This window comes from Lithobates pipiens, unplaced genomic scaffold (genome assembly GCF_037356315.1).
Source record: "Lithobates pipiens isolate NorthernLeopardFrog02 unplaced genomic scaffold, aLitPip1_a1.2 Scaffold_18, whole genome shotgun sequence".
Taxonomy (NCBI): domain Eukaryota; kingdom Metazoa; phylum Chordata; class Amphibia; order Anura; family Ranidae; genus Lithobates; species Lithobates pipiens.
Genome location: NW_027507758.1, coordinates 117,157,381 through 117,175,379, shown reverse-complemented (window position 1 = coordinate 117,175,379; position 17,999 = coordinate 117,157,381). Strand labels below are relative to the sequence as shown.

General features: G+C 40.5%; 1 protein-coding gene across 2 annotated transcripts in view; it reads left to right on the top strand.

Moving 5' to 3' along the window:
• EFEMP1 (EGF-like fibulin extracellular matrix protein 1) overlaps positions 1-17,999 on the top strand; it is a 134,098-nt gene that overhangs the window by 17,860 nt on the left and 98,239 nt on the right. For both annotated transcript variants that reach the window (XM_077486043.1, XM_077486044.1), the window contains 3 exons: positions 4,480-4,558; positions 11,572-11,620; positions 15,997-16,284. In XM_077486043.1, coding sequence (XP_077342169.1) covers positions 4,480-4,558; positions 11,572-11,620; positions 15,997-16,284 — 416 coding nt within the window. The remainder of the gene's footprint in view (positions 1-4,479; positions 4,559-11,571; positions 11,621-15,996; positions 16,285-17,999) is intronic.

Below are 17,999 nucleotides of genomic sequence, written 5' to 3'. Positions count from 1 at the left end.
TGTAAATTTCTGATCGAATGTTCCGCTTACAAGCTATAGTAGAATTCTAATGTTGTATGACACTAGTAATAAATATATTTATTAATTATTATTACTAGTCAACCAACATTAGAATTCTTCTATAGCCTATGGGCAGAGCAGTTGACCATAAATGTCCGCTCACGTTATCTACTTTATCGAATCTTCATGTCAAATCTTTTCTCTCTATGTCGAATAATATTGGACTAATACAGTTAGGTTAGACACATTCGACCTTTTTTGCTATTCTCTATAATGTTGAATCTTTTCTCTCTGTGTCAAATCTTTTCTCTCTATGTAGTATAATCTTGAACTAATAGAGCTAAGGTTAGGCACATTCGGCCACAGGTTCGATGGACACAGATCGCAATTGTCAGTGTCGTGTTGAATCTCCTATCTATATTGAACTGTTGCAACGAAAAGGAAAATAAAGCATTTGTTTATGTTGGATCTTTCGGTTTTCGGATTCTACACGTTCATTATTATTTGTTAACCACTTGACCACTGGGCACTTAAACCCCCCTCCTAACAAGACCAATTTTCAGCTTTCTGTGCTCTCACACTTTGAATGACAATTACTCAGTCATGCAACACTGTACCCAAATGTAATTTTTGTCCTTTTTTTGGAACAAATATAGCTTTCTTTTGGTGGTGTTTAATCACCGCTGTTTTTTTTTTTTTTTTTTGCGCTATTAATCAAAAAATACTGAAAATTCTGTAAATTTTTTTTTTACATTTATTGCAGAGTATTGGTGAGTATTGGCGAGTATTGGCAGAGTATTGGCAGATTATTGCAGAGTATTGCAGTGTTGCAGAGTATTGGCAGAGTATTGCAATTGTCAGTGTCATGTTGAGTATTGCACGGTGCTGCACAGTATTGCAGAGTATTGCAGAGTGTTGGCAGAGTATTGCACAGTGTTGCAGATTATTGACAGAGTATTGCACAGTGTTGCAGAGTATTGGCAGATTATTGCACAGTATGGGAAAAGTATTGCTCTGAGCAGCACTTTGGGCATTTCACATCCAGCCCACAGCGCTGCTGCCATCTCTCCCCCTCTCCCCTCTCACTGTACCAATCGGTACAGAGAGGGGAGGGATGAACCGGCGTCATGATGTGCCAGTGCTTCTCTAACTACAAACAGTCGCATTGGATAAACAGTGATGTTTATGCTTACGAAGAAGGGTAGGAGAGGTCTTCTGCAATCACCTTTGGCTTTTTAAATGGAAAATGAATAGCACTGTGATGAGGTTATTTATCCTGTCTAATTTCTATTCCCTAGTAGAGCCTCAGCAGATGGTATCTGCAGGTGCATTGTACAATCAAGCCAGTGTCTGTGGGATTTACAGTATTGATTAACTTGTCTGTGAAACTCTCACATATTAGTAATTTATTAACTTTTAGACCTCTCTGCTGCCTTTGACACAGTTGACCACCTGCTCCTCCTCAGCAAATTATGCTCCCTTGGCCTCTGCGATTCTGTTTTATCCTGATTTTCCTCTTACCTATCTCAGCACACTTTCAGTGTCGCTTACAACTCAATCTCCTCTGCTCCCCTTCCTCTTTCTGTTGGGGTACCCCAAGGTTCTGTCCTTGGGCCCCTCCTATTTTCACTCTATACCTCTTCCCTGGGCCAGTTGATAAGCTCCCATGGTTTCCAATACCACCTCTATGCCGACGACACCCAGATCTATCTCTCCACTCCTCAACTCACCCCCTCAATCTCCTCACAGATCTCCAACTTACTGAATGACATATCAGTATGGATGTCGCACCACTTCCTTAAACTCAATCTTTCTTAAACTGAGCTTGTTATATTTCCTCCTTCACGATCTCCCCCCTGTGACTTCACCATTAATATCAACAACACAACCATTGGTCCCTCCACTCATGCCAGAGTCCTGGGTGTAATCCTTGACTCTGACCTCTCCTTCAGCCCCCATAACCAATCACTGGCTAAATCCTGCCGCCTTCACATCTACAGAATTCGACCCTTCCTGACTAATGTCACCACAAAGCAACTCGTTCACTCCTTGATTATTTCTTGTCTTGACTACTGCAACTCTCTCCTTAATGGCCTACCCTTAAGCAGGCTATCCCCCCTTCAGTCTATTATGAATGCAGCTGCTAGACTAATACACCTCACTAATCATTCCGTGACTGCTGCCCCTCTCTGCCAATCCCTTCACTGACTTCCCCTACCCCACCGTGTAAAATTCAAAATGCTAACCATAACATGCAAAGCAATCCACAACCTCGCTACCATGTACCAACCTCATCTGCAGATATCGCCCAAATCGCCCCCTCCGCTCCTCCGACGACCTCCTGCTTTCTAGCTCCCTTGTTACCTCCTCTCATGCTCGCCTTCAAGACTTCTCCAGAGCCTCTCCCATCCTGTGGAACTCCCTGCCCCAGTCTGTCCGCTCAGCCCCTACCCTGTCCACCTTTAAGAGTTCCCTGAAAACTCATTTATTCAGGGAAGCCTATCCCACACCCACCTAACTGTCCCTGAGCCGCCCCCATCAAATCATTCTCTGCAGCTATTACCTTTTGTACCACCACCCCCTCCCTTTAGAATGTATGCTCTATGAGCAGGGCCCTCCTGTACCTTTTGTATTGTACTGTAATTGTGTTGTCTCCCCTATACATTATGAAGTGCTGTGTAAACTGTTGGCGCTATATAAATCATTAATAATAATAATAATAATAAAATTGTAGCAGGACATTTCATGATGGCAGACAGGAGGCATGGGTTATATTGTTACCATGCAGCAAGGGAAAGACCTTAGGAAAAAGAAAGTAACAAATACAAATGAGGCTTTGGTTGGTTTTGGATTTCTTATTTAATTATAACCTTATTTAGGTGTTATGTATTTCGGTACGTGTTGTTTGAAAACAACATGGCATAAGCCCAAATCTCCTTTACTGTAATTACTATTTGTCACACAGGCAACGTTTTTTCTCATGAAAGGTAATGTGGCACAACCTAAATATCCCAATTCATTTTTATCACATAAAGTGTTACTAAACCCACAACAGTAAAATCAGTCTGTATATGTAGTAAAGCATGTTTGTTATACTCACTGTGGAACCTAAGGAGTTAATCCTCCGAACTGTGTGAAAAGGCTGTTTGATCCTGTCTTTTCTGATTCTTTCCTTCTTCTATTGTCCATAACCCATCTCCTGATAGAACAGAGCCTTGGGGACAAGCTGCACATGCTCAGTTTGGTGTGTATTGCTAGAGAGGGTTTTTTTCTTGGGAGAGTGCATGTGATCAGCACAGGGCCAATCAGCACTGTCCAGACAGAGGGTCAGGGGTCCTGTAGCCTCATAGGACAATCAGAGGACAATGAAAACTACTCCTACATGCTTTAACAAGACACTAATTGAAGTAATAGCACTGATATACACCGCTGATGAGAGAAGGCATTTAGCAGTTTTTATTTACTAAAACTATTTCATTCCCATGTTCTGTGTACTGTCAGAGACCAGATATAATGAATGCAGGGTCCTTGCCTGTTTTTTTTTTTGTAACACTTTAAGCTGTGATGATTATGGTTGTTTATTTTTTAAAGCTGAACCACAGACACAGAAAAATGCACACTTTAAATGTATCTATGGAACCTTGTTTACCTGCCACAGGGATTAATATTTCTTTACGTCCAGCTCTGAGATTTATCCAGCCCTTTCAAACAGCACAGTCAGCCTGGTGACCCAACTTTTTTTGCTGCAGTTAAGCAATACAGGTAGGTCACCTGCATTCCAACAGCTTCGTATTAGAGATTCGAGGAGCACAGGACAGTGAAGGGTCATTCCTCTGCATTCTCTTCCTTCCAGCATGCTCCTAATGATAATCCTTCCCAGGGGATTACATGAAACTTCAGTTACTTACACTACTTATATTTAGAAATTAAAGTTATTCTAAAGGCTGAAGGTTTTTATTTGCATGCATCAGTGAGGAAGGAGCAGAGGGTGGGGCTGAGCCATGCTCTTTGTGTGTTATGGATACACAGAGCTGGGCTCGGGAAGGAGCATGCAAGAGTGCCCTTATAGCAAGCGGCTTGCTATGGGAGCAATCAGCAGGAGGGAGGAGACAGGAGCGCCAGTGGGGGGACCCGAGCAGGGGATGCTCAGGTCTGCTCTGTGTAAAATTGCACAGAGCAGGTAAGTATGACATGCTTTTTATAAAAATAAAAATAAAAAAATGTTACCTTTAGTATTACTTTCATTTATTATTTTTAAAGGAATACATAACTGCATTAACTAGCAATTTTATCTGTCGGGAGTTCATCTTTAATATATATTGACATTTCTTACTTGAATTATGAAAGTGACCTAAGGTAGGGATGAATAAATTTAGTAGCTGGTTATAGATGTGTTAAGCTAAAGTTTGCTGCCTAACTCTAAAATGTAATTATTTGTAAGGAGAAAAAAAAAATAAGTTGTTCCTTTTTTAATTTCAGCATGCTGGGCATTCTGTTTTTTGCTACCTTGATCCAATCAATATCAACACAGGACACAGATGAGACTATCACCTATACGGTGAGAAATTGATTGAATGTACAGATGTGTTGTTTTTTTTTTAACCTGTCTTGATCCAAACTAAGCTGAACTGTAATGTTTGTAAAATAAATTATTGTCTGGAATTAAGATAGATATTTTGGAGCAACACAAATTTTTGGTGTATAAAAGCTCTTATACATGTGAATATTTTGTTCATGAGAGAATGCATTACTAAATTTTAAGGTTGAACGCAGATCTTTGTGATGCAGTTCTACGGAGTAAGAATGGAACACCCATAAGTGTCCTACTGAAGAGCTTTAGGCCCAGTAAAGAAAATTACTGTAAAAGGCAACCAATGTACTGAATAGTGTTTGGGTTGGCTCTCACCTAGTTAGGTGGCACTATCCTATATCACATTCCTATGTCATAAATAATTATTTTTGAAGGGTAAATAGACAGGGCTCACCAAAAAGGGCACTGCCAGCTGTTTCTGGCCAAATATAAAAACTATTTTATTCTCAACCCATAAAACCAGCTGTGTAATGTGCAGGCAGCTGCATAGACTACAACTCCCAAGAGGAGTGCCCAAGGACCAAGAGGGTAAGTCTGTAATTTAGACACCATCTATAAAATAAAATATCGCTTCTTATAGATCTTTTCCCATAATATGCAGTTTATGTAAGGCATTATTATTATAGGTAATCATATAGCAATCACATTCATACATACACACAAATTTAGACAAGAGCCAATTAACCTACCAGCGTGTCTTTTGGAGCATGGCCGGAAACAGGAGTATCTGGAAGAAACCCACACAGGCACAGATAGAACATGCAAACTTCAGGCAGGTAGTGTATTGGTTGGGTTTCTAACCAATGACCATAATGCAACTAGGCGTAAGTGCTAACCACTTAGCTACTGTGCTGCACTTATCAGTTAAATGTATGAAGTTTAAATTATTATTTAGCATACGGTTTATAATTGCCCACATCTGTTTGCTTGCCACTTATCATTCATGCATTATTCATACACTGTCTCTCATCATCCTTGGTAAATCACCTCTCAAAGTTTGTTACTTCTCCTGTTCATCATCTTATATTCATCATTTTGTCAGTTATCACCTCTTGCTTCTACTTATTCATCAATTTTCACTCTCTTTACTCTGATGAATAATGCTTTTTTAGAATGATAGATTCCCAAAATTGAAATTGTACATGACATTATCATACTTATAAGGCTTAGATGTATTGTGACACATAATGAGAAAGTATTATCCATTACTTAGTGACCAACAGACTGTAGGTGATTGAAGACCTCCATGAAACAGAGGTTGTGTCATTAAGGTTGACATTCACCATATGGACCAGTCAATGCATCTCTCACTCAAATCATTAGTGGCTAGTACAGATTATACTTTGATAAACAATATACATGGAAGAATTAGGAGAGCTATTAAAAGTGTCATTCAATCATTTTAACCATAGGAAAATCAAAATAGCTTTTTATCTAACAGTGCCATTATATAGCAATATACAGTATATTATAAAGGGGCGTCAATTTATTAAAAAGCTATTAGATAATTGGAAAGTATTTTAAAATAGAACCTTTTTACCATTATGCTTAAAAGTCTACAGAGGATAGTTAGTAGCCTTTAATGCCATAAAATAAGAAAGTGGTATATATTTAGGTATCACATAGGTAGATAATATATGTACCATTTATTATCCCCCACCACCATAAAAAAAAACACTAGTTAAATTTGTTAGTTTAGTGGTGTATTTTTATTTTTTAATTAGCACAAGGTACTCATGAATACCGTATTTATCGGCGTATAACATGCACCCCATGTTTAGGAAGGAATTTTAAGGAAAAAAACTTTTAGGAGGGAAATTTAAGGAAAAAAAACGTACATTTAAATGCCCATCAATGCAGCCTTATCAGTGTCCATCTGAAGCCTTGTCAGTGTCATTTGCAGCCTTGTCATGCAGCCTGTCCATCATTGCAGCCTTGTCATTGCAGCCTTGTCATTGCAGCCGTGTCCATCATTGCAGCCTTGTCATTGCAGCCTTGTCATTGCAGCCTGTCCGTCATGCAGCCTGTCCATCATGCAGTTTGTCTGTCATTGCAGCCTTGTGCATCATTGTCCCCTCAGCTTTTGTTGTTAAAAATGGCGCCGCCGAGATGTCCTTCATATCTTGGCGACGCCCGGAAGTTCTCGGCTTTCGGCCACCTCGGCCGTACTCCGAGGCTTTCGGCCGCCTCGCCTGTACTCCGAGGCTTTCGGCTGCTCTCGAAAACCGCTGAGAAGGGCCGAAAGGCGGCCGAAAGCCACGAGAAGGGCTGAAGGCGGCTGAAAGCCGCCCAGAGCCCAAAAATCTCAAGGAAATCAAGGCGGATCGGCGTATAACATGCACCCGTGATTTTCCCCTGATTTTAAGGGGAAAAAAGTGCGTGTTATATGCCGATAAATAAGGTATATGAATGTAAATAATGAGTGTCTCATGTGCTGGTGGCTGCTCTTGAAATCTTCATGCCTTTGAGACCCTACTGGATACCTCAGCAGCTGTGATCTTCTGGTACTGTGATAGTTAATATGAAAGGCCCCTGTCACAAGCACTAGTCAAAGTGCAGACTATGCCCACCCCCACTTCATTCATAGAAGCCAAACTATTAGTTCCCACAAATGAAAAGTGCTCCGTGAATGAAGGAGTTGGACCTTTCAGTCATCCACCCATCTTCCATTTATAGAATGCTTTTCATTGCAGGTACTAATGGTACAGATTTTGAGAATGGAGCAGGGGGGCAGAAAGGGTGGGCATAGTCAGTGCTTTGATGGATGTCTGAGACAGGTGGATCTTCTCATATTAACCCCCACAAAACTGGAAGATCACAGCTGCAGATATATCTGGGGGCAGAAGAATGAAGATTTGAACAGTGCGACCATCAGCACACGCTGTTGCCACTCACGTACATACTGTTCCTAGTGCTGATTTAAAAAAAGTTAAATCACTAAACTTCAGTTTTAAATCCTAAAAAAGAAAATGAAATCCACACAAGGAGAGTACTTACTAGAGACCATGCTGCCTAAACTCTTGCCTAGGCAAAGGTGGCATCACTCACCACAGGCTTATTGGAATACTAGTATTTCAAATCTTGCCAGGTGAAGCCCTGCATAGTATTTACCAGGATGTCATGAAAAAACACCTTGCCCAGGTAAGCAAATCAGAAGCTGAGTCTGGTGTCAGTATATTTTGCTCTTTCTACCAATTGTTTGTTTTTTCTTTGGATTTCGTTTTAGATTAATAAGAATTGGGGTTTAGGGCCAATAGATAATTTGGTCATTTTGTAAGTCAATTATGTGATATTTAAAGTCTGTTTCAATAAGTTTTATTGAAAGTTTTTCACAAAAAAAGGGTACAAACGACAAAACAGGTATATCATCATCTGCAAGTGAGAGTCCACAACGTAGGCAGAGTATGTTGCCAACAAATAAGTAGAAGCAGCAATAGTAATATGTAATTGCAATTTTACATGTGTCAGAACATAGCGAAAGAATAACAACAGCAATGCATATAGAAGGGAGAACTACAATAGGGGGCATGAATCCCAAGTATAAGGTACCAATTGCCTTATAGGGCACAAAGAGCATAACCAACCAAAAATAAAAGACTCTCCTATAGTAAATAATTGGCATCACATAAAAAGTATATGGAGACATCAACAGGAGGAAGGAGAAAAGCACGAGAAAGTAAAAAATTTGAAGGAAAAGGTAGTGAGAAAAAAGACAGGGGAGAAAAAGCCATGACCCGCCCAGCCACCAGACCACTACTTATGGAACATTGAGCCTGCTTGTCCGCAGCCTCAAAAACAGAGGGCTGAGGAATCCAGGTACATTCTGGAGAGGCGTCTGGTACCAAGTACCAGTGGGATACAACTTTAAAACTCTTAACAGTGGATATTTAAAATCTATGTAATATCTTATACTGATGGCTTCACTCAAAGGCTTCTTTTATCTCCAGGGGACTATGGTAATAGAACTTTGTCCTCCTGTTATATATTTGGCTAGCATAAATGAAAGCGATTGGAAAAAAAAGAAAATAAAACTCCATGGTAGAGCCATGAACTATGGCAAGGAAAACTTGGCAATGAAATTTAATGATAATACCTTAACCAATACTTAAAAAAAAAATATATATATGAATGACTTTTCAATATGTTATACTGGGAAATATATGCAATAATATGGAGAACATTTGATATTTAAATAGGCAATTGACAAAAAGTTTTTTGAAATGGGGTGGGGTGGAATTTTGTCACTAAGTTATTCATTTTTCTGTTGCATATTGTAGTGTGCATCTTATAAATCTTTGTTAAATTGGTCTCTCATCAGACCTCACCCTTGTATCCCTAAAGAGAGATGAGTAATGAAAAGCATAAAGAACTCTCGAGTAATGACAAACAGGCTGACTCAGCTAGTTTACAGAGTTTTCAATATTCCGTGGAACTATATCAGGAAAATTAGTTAGACTTAAATATTTATTATATATGGTAAAAAGGGTTATTAAAGTCATTTGCTTTAAGGTAATGCTCATTATAGAAAACATTTAGATTTGCTTCATGATGATGTGTTGGCCACATACATTCTGTGATTGCTAAAAGATTGTACCATCTGTCAAATAACAATGACCTCATTTAATCTCTAAAATCAGAATTCATATGGAGTGTAAATAGGACAGATGACTTCAGATTAATAGAGATGGAATCTTAATGTTCAAAACATATTACTTTTACCATAGTTATTCATCAAAAGTGAGCAAATACAAATTATTATTGTTATTATGAAATATCATCATTGGGTTGATCTAGGTATTTACAATACAGAAGAAACCCATGAAAACTGATAGTGAAGATGAGAAACCAAGAAACATTTTTTATTGGTTCTCTTTCTTGTCTGCAATAGACAGGAGTCTCGAGTTATATCCCTATCCTGGGTAAACATGGGCACAGAAATAGATTATGCACTGCAAAGATTTAATGAGACAATTTGCTTTTCCTAAAGACAACTTGCCACTAATGTAAAAAAAAATGTAGAAAAAAAATGCAGAAAACCAAAGTATATTAAATGTATTGTTTTCCTTTCCTTTCCATACATTTTTTATCCACCAATTGACTAGCCAGTAAATTTTTCAACCCCTTTCCACCATCCCTGGAATAGCCTATTTCCCTTCTGAGAGCATCTAATTACTCTCTGTGCTATACTGTCTGTGCCATCCAACCCTTTACTCCCTACATAACCTTGTATGTACTGTAGCTTCCAGGGGAGAAGCAAATAGAGTGTCACTTAAGTCACAGCTCTGAGTTTGCTGGGGTGGCTGACATCACATCCAAAATGGTGGTGCCCAGCAACTTTTGAATGTGCACAAAAGGGAGACTTTTGATCATAAATAACATGCATAAAATACAATAAAGGTACATGTCATCTTATGTAATGATTGTCTTTAAACAAAGGGTCGCAACAGGGTCTCTTTAAAGTATGGGTGCAGTTACTCTTATCTTGAAGCTTACCCTGCCTCCCCTATCCTGGGGAAAGCACTGGGTTACCGCTCAGGCTCCTGTATCCAAAATTCAGTAGACTCCATTGTGGGTGCCAGCTCAGTATGAAGAACCCCTCCCCTGCCCTTGAGTCAGTGAGATATCAGCAATGAGGCTGCGCATTTTCCTGTAAAAATCTTCTACAATATTTAGCACATACTTTGTGTGCTCTTTATTAAGTCCCATAGGAATTTCCACACAGTGGAAAAAGTGGTGTACATACATAATGCACATGTGTCCCATATACAGAAGTTTGGGTTTTTCAAGGAACTTGCAAAAGTGGATCAGGGTCATGAATAGTAGTATTCTGAATTGTGTGATGTCATAGTAGGCTTAGCGAAGAAAATTGAAAAAGAGGAGAATAGATACATGCACGAATAAATTAGAAATGCATTCAGGAGGACTCCACTGAGTATAAAATAATGCTCAATGAACTTACATCAGTATCTCTAATCTTAATTCAGCGTACACACAGGCTAATAGCAATTCATACTGCTTATTTGTTACTGTATGTAGTCTGCAGTGCACTTTGTTAGTCCTCCTTTTAATCTCAACAATCTGCAATCAAAGAACTCCACTCAGCACTGATTTTTATACATTAGTTATTAGTGGGGAAACTGCATGTGGATCACGATAAAGAAAAATACAATTCAATGTAGAGCAAACAAACTGCTGATCTAGTAAACTTTATTGTAATCCCTTAAGTGCAATGAACCTTAAAACGGAGCGGCGTTGAACATCTGTGTGTCAGATACCATGGATATTATTTTACAAGAAACAACACAAGTTTCCAATGGATTCCAAGAGGGTGCATTATGGCTTTGAGATGGAAGCTAAGAAAAGAATCCTACAAACTTTAAAGAGTAAATCTTTGTACAAGAGAGAATTGTTGACACTGCAGCTGGATAGCGTACCATAATAAATGATGCATTTCATTTACAAGGCTTATATCTTAAGATATTGCTTTGACAGTTATATTTTTTGAGATCCAGGTGAACAGCTAAATGAACACTTAAAATTTATGTAAATTAATTACTGAATGCAAAAGGATTTGTCATTCTGTTCAGCTACTCTAGTGATTTGCACACTTCTGTTGTATCTAGGCAGGTGATGATTATCTTTCTTCTTTGATTCTGTTGGAGGCAAAGAGATGCCATCTCTTTGTCTCCAACATGCTCTGTGGCCAATGAATTAGCAATAATGCTAATGATTTATTGCTTTAAGAGCAGATGGATGGCACAGGAAGCTGTTAAGCTGAACAAAGAAATGGAAGAACGTCCTTGCTATACAGTGTAGCTCAGCTCTATGAATCCAAAAACCAGATAAACAAAAAAAATAATAATAATTTGGAAGGTGAATTAGTTAATATATTTTAGCTACTGTAGGCATTTAGCTTTTTTCCTGGAACTCTAAACCAGTTGATTAATTGAAATAAGTATATCACTTATGTTCCCTTCTAGCAATGCACTGATGGGTATGAGTGGGACCCACTGCGACAGCAATGTAAAGGTAAGATTTTTGCTACTACAGTAAGAGAGTTTGTGATATTTCCCGGTAGATTATTGTTTCAAAAAGTGTGTTTGATATGTGCCATAGGGCAGTGGTCATCAACTCTGTCCTCAGGGCCCACTAACAGGCCAGGTTTGCAAGATAACTAAAATACATCACAGGTGATATAATTTGCTGCTCAGTGATTGCAGTATTGTAGTCTGCATCTCCCCAAGGTAATACATAAAATCTGGCCTATTAGTGGGCCCTGAGGACAGGGTTGATGACCACTGCCATAGGGGGTACACCTACATTTTCTTTATGGTACATGGCAAACATTTTCTGCATGACACACTTAAAAGGAGGAATAAATATAGCCTATAGAAAAGGATACATTTAATATACCCTCCTAAATCCCTGTTGTACCTCATCACACATTTCAAAACAATTTCCATGAAGATGAATACTAAGCTGATGAATCTCACCAACCATTGCCTACTGTATTGCTAAATATATTACATGGGTTAAGTTGTTCTTATGCTGCGTACACACGATCGGACTATCTGGCGGACTTGGTCTGGCGGACCAGAGTCCGCTGGACAATCCGCCCGTGTGTGGGCTCCGGCGGACTTTTTTCCCCAAAAGTCCGGCGGACTTAGAAAGAAGTTTTGACTCAAAAATTGTCCACCGAACTGCGAGTCTGCTGGACAATACGGCCGTCTATGTGCTAGTCCGCCGGACTTTTGAAATGAACGGACTTTCCCGCACATGGAGAAAAGTAAGTTCATTTTGAACGTGGCTCCAGGTAGACGGGACTAGCGAAGGAAGTCAATGTCGCCACCGAGATTGACACGTCACTGGCCCCGTTACCTGGTATGGACTTAAAGGGGAAGCCCTAAGCCAAAAAAACGGCGTGGAGGTCCCCCCCAAGGTCCATATCAGGCCCTTATCCGAGCATGCAACCCGGCTGGTCAGAAAAGGGGGTGGGGACAAGCGAGCGCCTCCCTTCCTGAGCCGTACCAGGCCACGTGCCCTCAACATGGGGGGGTGCTTTGGGGAAGGGGGGCCCTGCGGCCCTCCCACCCCAAATCACCTTGTCCCATGTTGATGAGGACAAGGGCCTCTTCCCGACAACCCTGGCCATTGGTTTCGGGGTCTGCGGGCGGGGGGCTTATCGGAATCCGGGAGCCCCCTTTTATAAGGGGGCCCCCAGATACCGGCCCCCACCCTATGTGAATGAGTATTGGGGTACCATGTACCCCTACCCATTCACCTGGTGAAAGAAAGTGTAAAAAAAAAAACACTACACGTTTTTAAAATAATTTATTGCACAGCTCCGGTGGTCTTCCGTCTTGGGGGGTCTTCTCGCCGGACTCCTCCGCTATCTTCTGCTCTTTTACTAGCTCTTTCACTAGCGGAGGAACCTGGCTTTCTTCTTCGTCGCCGCCACCGTCCGGGGGTCTTCTTCCGACTTCGGGGGTCTTAGCATTGAACTTAATTTTCTCGGCTCGTCGTAGTGTTATACGTCACCGCATTCTTGACGGTCGAAAGTTTAGAAAACTTTTGTGTGACCATGTGTATGTAAGTGAAAATTGAGCTGAACACGTACATACTTTTTTCAGACGGAAGATCCGCTCGTATGTACGGGGCATAAGAAAAATAAACTAGCACAACAAATACCGAAAAATAAGCATTTAATTGGACAAATTTTAAAATGTGACATTTCTACCAACAAAACATTTCAGAATTAGAGTTTCAAAACCAGGAACTGTGCATTGAAAATCAAAACCTCATAGACCTCAATGAGTGAAATATTAACCTATGTGAGAAAATGTTCATTGTAGTAAAAGAATATGGTTCACTGGCCTGGAAGTACTCAAATTGTACTGTAGGTTCTGGTTGGCTTGGGTAGTGTGTTTATTACACATTGGACTCTTTGGAGTAATAGTCAAAAAGAAATGAGATTCTAGAACCATTTTTTAAAAACACATACAGTTAACGATATAACTGCCATAGCATAAGTAAATGTGGTACAAATATCCTGCAAAAGAGCAGTATCAGTTTTGAAAAAGGGGCTTAAACTGTCAGTTGCACATTCCATAAATCATAGTAGTATACAAACTTTGGGAAAACCATCATCAGAGGATTTAATCACTCAAGTTGACCTTAATTCCTTGGATATTTAACATTTTGACCATATAGAGAGATAAAACTTCTGCCTACATGTACCTGAAGCAAATGTTGTGATTGGGTCTTCCCTAGTATCCCCTATGCCTCTTTCATGTATTGTCCAGTATTGTTTGATAGCTCCAGGTACCTGTTTAGCAGTGAGGATTATTTTTTCTCGACAGCAGTAAATCACATACTATGAAACTGATTTAGCATCATTTCTTTAGGGTAATGCTTCATAGTAAAGACTGTTGAATGGAAAAAAAGTAGATATAGGTGAGGGAGTAGCTGCAGCACAAAGTCTTGCAATGATATAGAAATAGTGGCATCCAAGTTTCTGGTGCAACCTCTGCAACCACTGTTCTTACATTGCTAACCATACATTCTAAGTCAAATACCCTGACAGCAGGTGTTAAAAAAGTCAAACGTTGTACAATAATACACTGTGTATAAGGTGTATTATTGGCAGGGGGAAACATTCTCTGAGGGCTAACTGTTTTACACTAAGTACCAATCAGCTGTCACAGTCATATTAAACTATATTACAAAAAGCTAGCAGAGTCAATATGATTCATTTCTACAAAAAGATCAGTATTTTACATACCGTACATGTTGTCTTTTGTAAATTAGCCCCCAAGTCATCTTTGTTTTTCTGCTCATATTTTACACATTTCTAGTGAAATTTATGATGCTAAGCTATTATAAAATGAAATCTAAAGCCCTACTCTAACCTTTCTATTTCATTTTGAATACAGCAAGGAAGGGTACAAATCTCAAATTTGTATTGCTGTCTCAGCTCCTATCTGGCAGATTTCTCTTAACTTCCAGACAGAATGGAATATCATTTTTTTTTTGCTGTCCATGCTTTCGTGTGCAAGTTATACATGCACAACTAACTTTTTTTTTATGGGCGCTGACATGGACAGGAAGTGAGGAAAAATCTCCCCAATGAGCTCTCCCCCATATAAAAACAACCTGCCAGAGTTTTTATTTTTTTGGGCTAAGGTTAGGCTTTAAGAGATGCATTGCAAGATCTACTATTAGCCCCTGTACACACGGTCGGAGATTTCGACAACCAAATCCATCAGATTTTGTCAGTCGGATCTTGTCTGTCGGATCTTGTCCGAAACTGTTGCATACTCACGGTCGGACTAAGTTGTTGAAAAATCCAATCATTCAGAACGTGATGACGTAATTTCGTTACGATGGGACTACGTTCAGGCTAGTAGCCAATAGCTTTGATGTAGGAATTTGATCTGAGCATGCGTGGCACTTGGTCCGATCAAAATTCTCTACACATGATCGGAGTATGTCCGATCGAACGAGTTGGTTGGAAAATATTTCCAACAAGTTGGAAAATTGGGTCAGACAGATATTCCGACGGAATCAGTCTGATGCATACCACACACAGTTGGATTATCCGACAACGCGGTCCGATAAGACACATTCCGACGGATTCTCTGACCGTGTGTACAAGGGCTTACACTTCCTTCAATTCAGCATGTACTAGCTTGTACTTATATGAAGATTAATAATTTGTCCAGGAATAACAGGAGGAATCTTACCATTAAATGTGTATACTGTAATGTTAGGATAAATGCACTTGTTTTTTCTGTTGCTTATTGTGAACTGTATGGCAATGATGTATAAATAAACTCTTTGTAACAGATGGAATGTTTCCAATTGTTGATTGGTGATTGGTGATGGCTTACTATAAGATTTTGTTATCTGCACTAAATAGCTTAATTTCCTGCCACCAGCCCATACATTTATAGAATATTATGTTTTCTTCTGTACCATACATACATACATAAAATGCAGATACAGGGGTAAAAATGTTTACATTTCCTAATTTATTACAACAGTTTTTTTCCCCCCATAGTTAAAAAAAAGAGACACCTCTAGCTCCCCAAACCCAGGCACTATGTTATTTAAGTATCTGCTACATCTGCCATGTGACCTAGAACCTTGTCTTCCTATTGGACACTAAGCCACTTAATGGATTGCTGGGGAGCAGAGGAGTGTCTGGATTTTGAGCATCCTGAATGCTCTGAAAAAAAATTAGGCATATAGAGACGCCTGCCCTTTTGACATTGAGTTGTAAAAATGAAGGCTTAGCTATACAAGCTAAGGTGACCCTACACTTTAAAGCTAGGTAATGCTAACCTCTATAGCATCATGCCTTCCAGAATGTGATCTTGTTGTCCCCCATTTCCACTGAATTTCAGATATTGATGAATGTGGAATAATGCAGGAACCTTGTAAAGGAGGAATGAAATGTGTCAACCATTATGGAGGATACCTTTGTCTACCAAGAACAGCCCAAATATTGGTAAATAATGGACAAGAAGATTCTGGATCCTCCCAGCCAGCAGGACCACAGCAAAGTGGCAGTCAGAACACATATGTGGAAAGACCCAATAGTCCTCCAGAAGTAGCACGGCCAATACCCAATGCACCCCAACTGATGCAATGTCCCAATGGCTATGAACTGAATGCGCAAAATATTTGCCAAGGTAAGAGAAATTATTTCAGTTTATAAGCATTAGGTATTTAAAAGAATGTACCCTAAAATACACATTTTAGAATCACTGAAACACTTTTTGTGTTAAAGCCTATTCTGAGCTGTGGTTTCCCCTGTAGTATTGAGTATAACTTAAATAATTTCATCTTTTTGTATGATATCTATAAATTTTGGTAGGCATCCGTGTCCTTTTGTAGTTTTGCCAACTAGGTGAAAATTCTAATAGTGGTGCATGGTGAAATAAAAGGAATATCATGGAAAGTATAATATAAATAGTGACAGATGACCCATATGGGAAAGCAATTTGGCAACACTAAAGAGAAACATGGTGAAATATAAAGAGACAGCCAAAGAAATGGATGTGTTTTAAGAAGAGAGAGGGAAAGAGATAGTAGATAACTGAATGAGGATGTCAAATAAAGACAGAAAGGACTGTGGCACAAAGGCCAGACAATTAAAAGATCACATAAGACACAGTGGCAACTAGTGGTACATTTTTATGGGGGGGTGGCAAACAGTGCACCCGGGTGCCATGAGGCCCCCCTCCTAGTTGGGTCATCAGGAGCACTGGAGCCATGGGCGTCCGCGGGTAGGGGCAAGGGTGCACCCGGGTGCCACCCACCAATGGGGTGTCACCATTAAGGTGCTGTCAAGCACCTCCATTAGTGTAGTGTGACATTGGGCTCTTTTCCCTGCTCAGACCAGCAGAGAACTCAGTGGCACTGTGACAGGAGAAAGGCAAGCTGCGGGCTATCAGAGGTTTCCCCCACTCACCCCCCCCCCCCTCCTTCTCCTATCAGGGAAAAGAGATGATGGCTCTTACCAGGTCCCCTGCCCAGCTTCCTGCCTGCTCCATTCCATTCCTATTGGGACTGAGGACTAATCAAAGGAGACTAGGAGAGGAGAGCATTATGCAACATGTAGTCCCAAAGATTGGTGGCCCCATTTTCCACAGGGAGGAGGCTACAGCTCGATCGAGAGAGATTGAGAGACTGCAGCCTGGAAAAAAGCTGAGGGAGAGAGCACTACAGGGCAAAGAATAAGAAGTGTGGTGGGCGGAAGCCAGAGGGAGAGCCACGCTGCCCAGGGCCACCAAAGATAGCCATGCTGCCCAGCGCCACCAGAGAGAGCCACGCTGCCCAGCACCACCAGAGAGAGAAAAACTGAGCCACTAACATGGTACAGACACGCTACACTACTAACCAGAGTGACCCCCGGGAACCCAGAATGAGCGATTGTCCAGCCGGAGGGATCACTGCTGTAGCTTCTCTGGGTCTGGTAAGAGGGTCTGTTGAACATTATCCATTAATTATCCTAGGGACGGTACTACGTCTGCAGTCTCTGACCATGATAATGTGATAATTATATTGTCAAAAAGGGGCGGTGCATGGGTGACCCTAAAATGATGCCCCCCCCCCTGAAAAAAGTTCTGCGGACGCCCATGACTGGAGCACTGACCCTATCTATGGTGTTGGCAGCTTCTCTTTCCCCTGCTGTCCTCCTCGGCATCACGGGCAGCTTCTTCTTCTCCTGCTCTTTTCCACGGGCATCAGGGTCGGCTTCCTCTTCCCCTGTTCTTCTCTGCAGACATCACAGCAGCTTCTGTCTCCTCCCTCCTCCTCGGTGGCCAAACGGAAAGCTTCTTTCGGTCAATCGGGAAATGGGTCTCAGATCCACTTCTTGATTGGTCGGGAAAAAAAAAAAAAT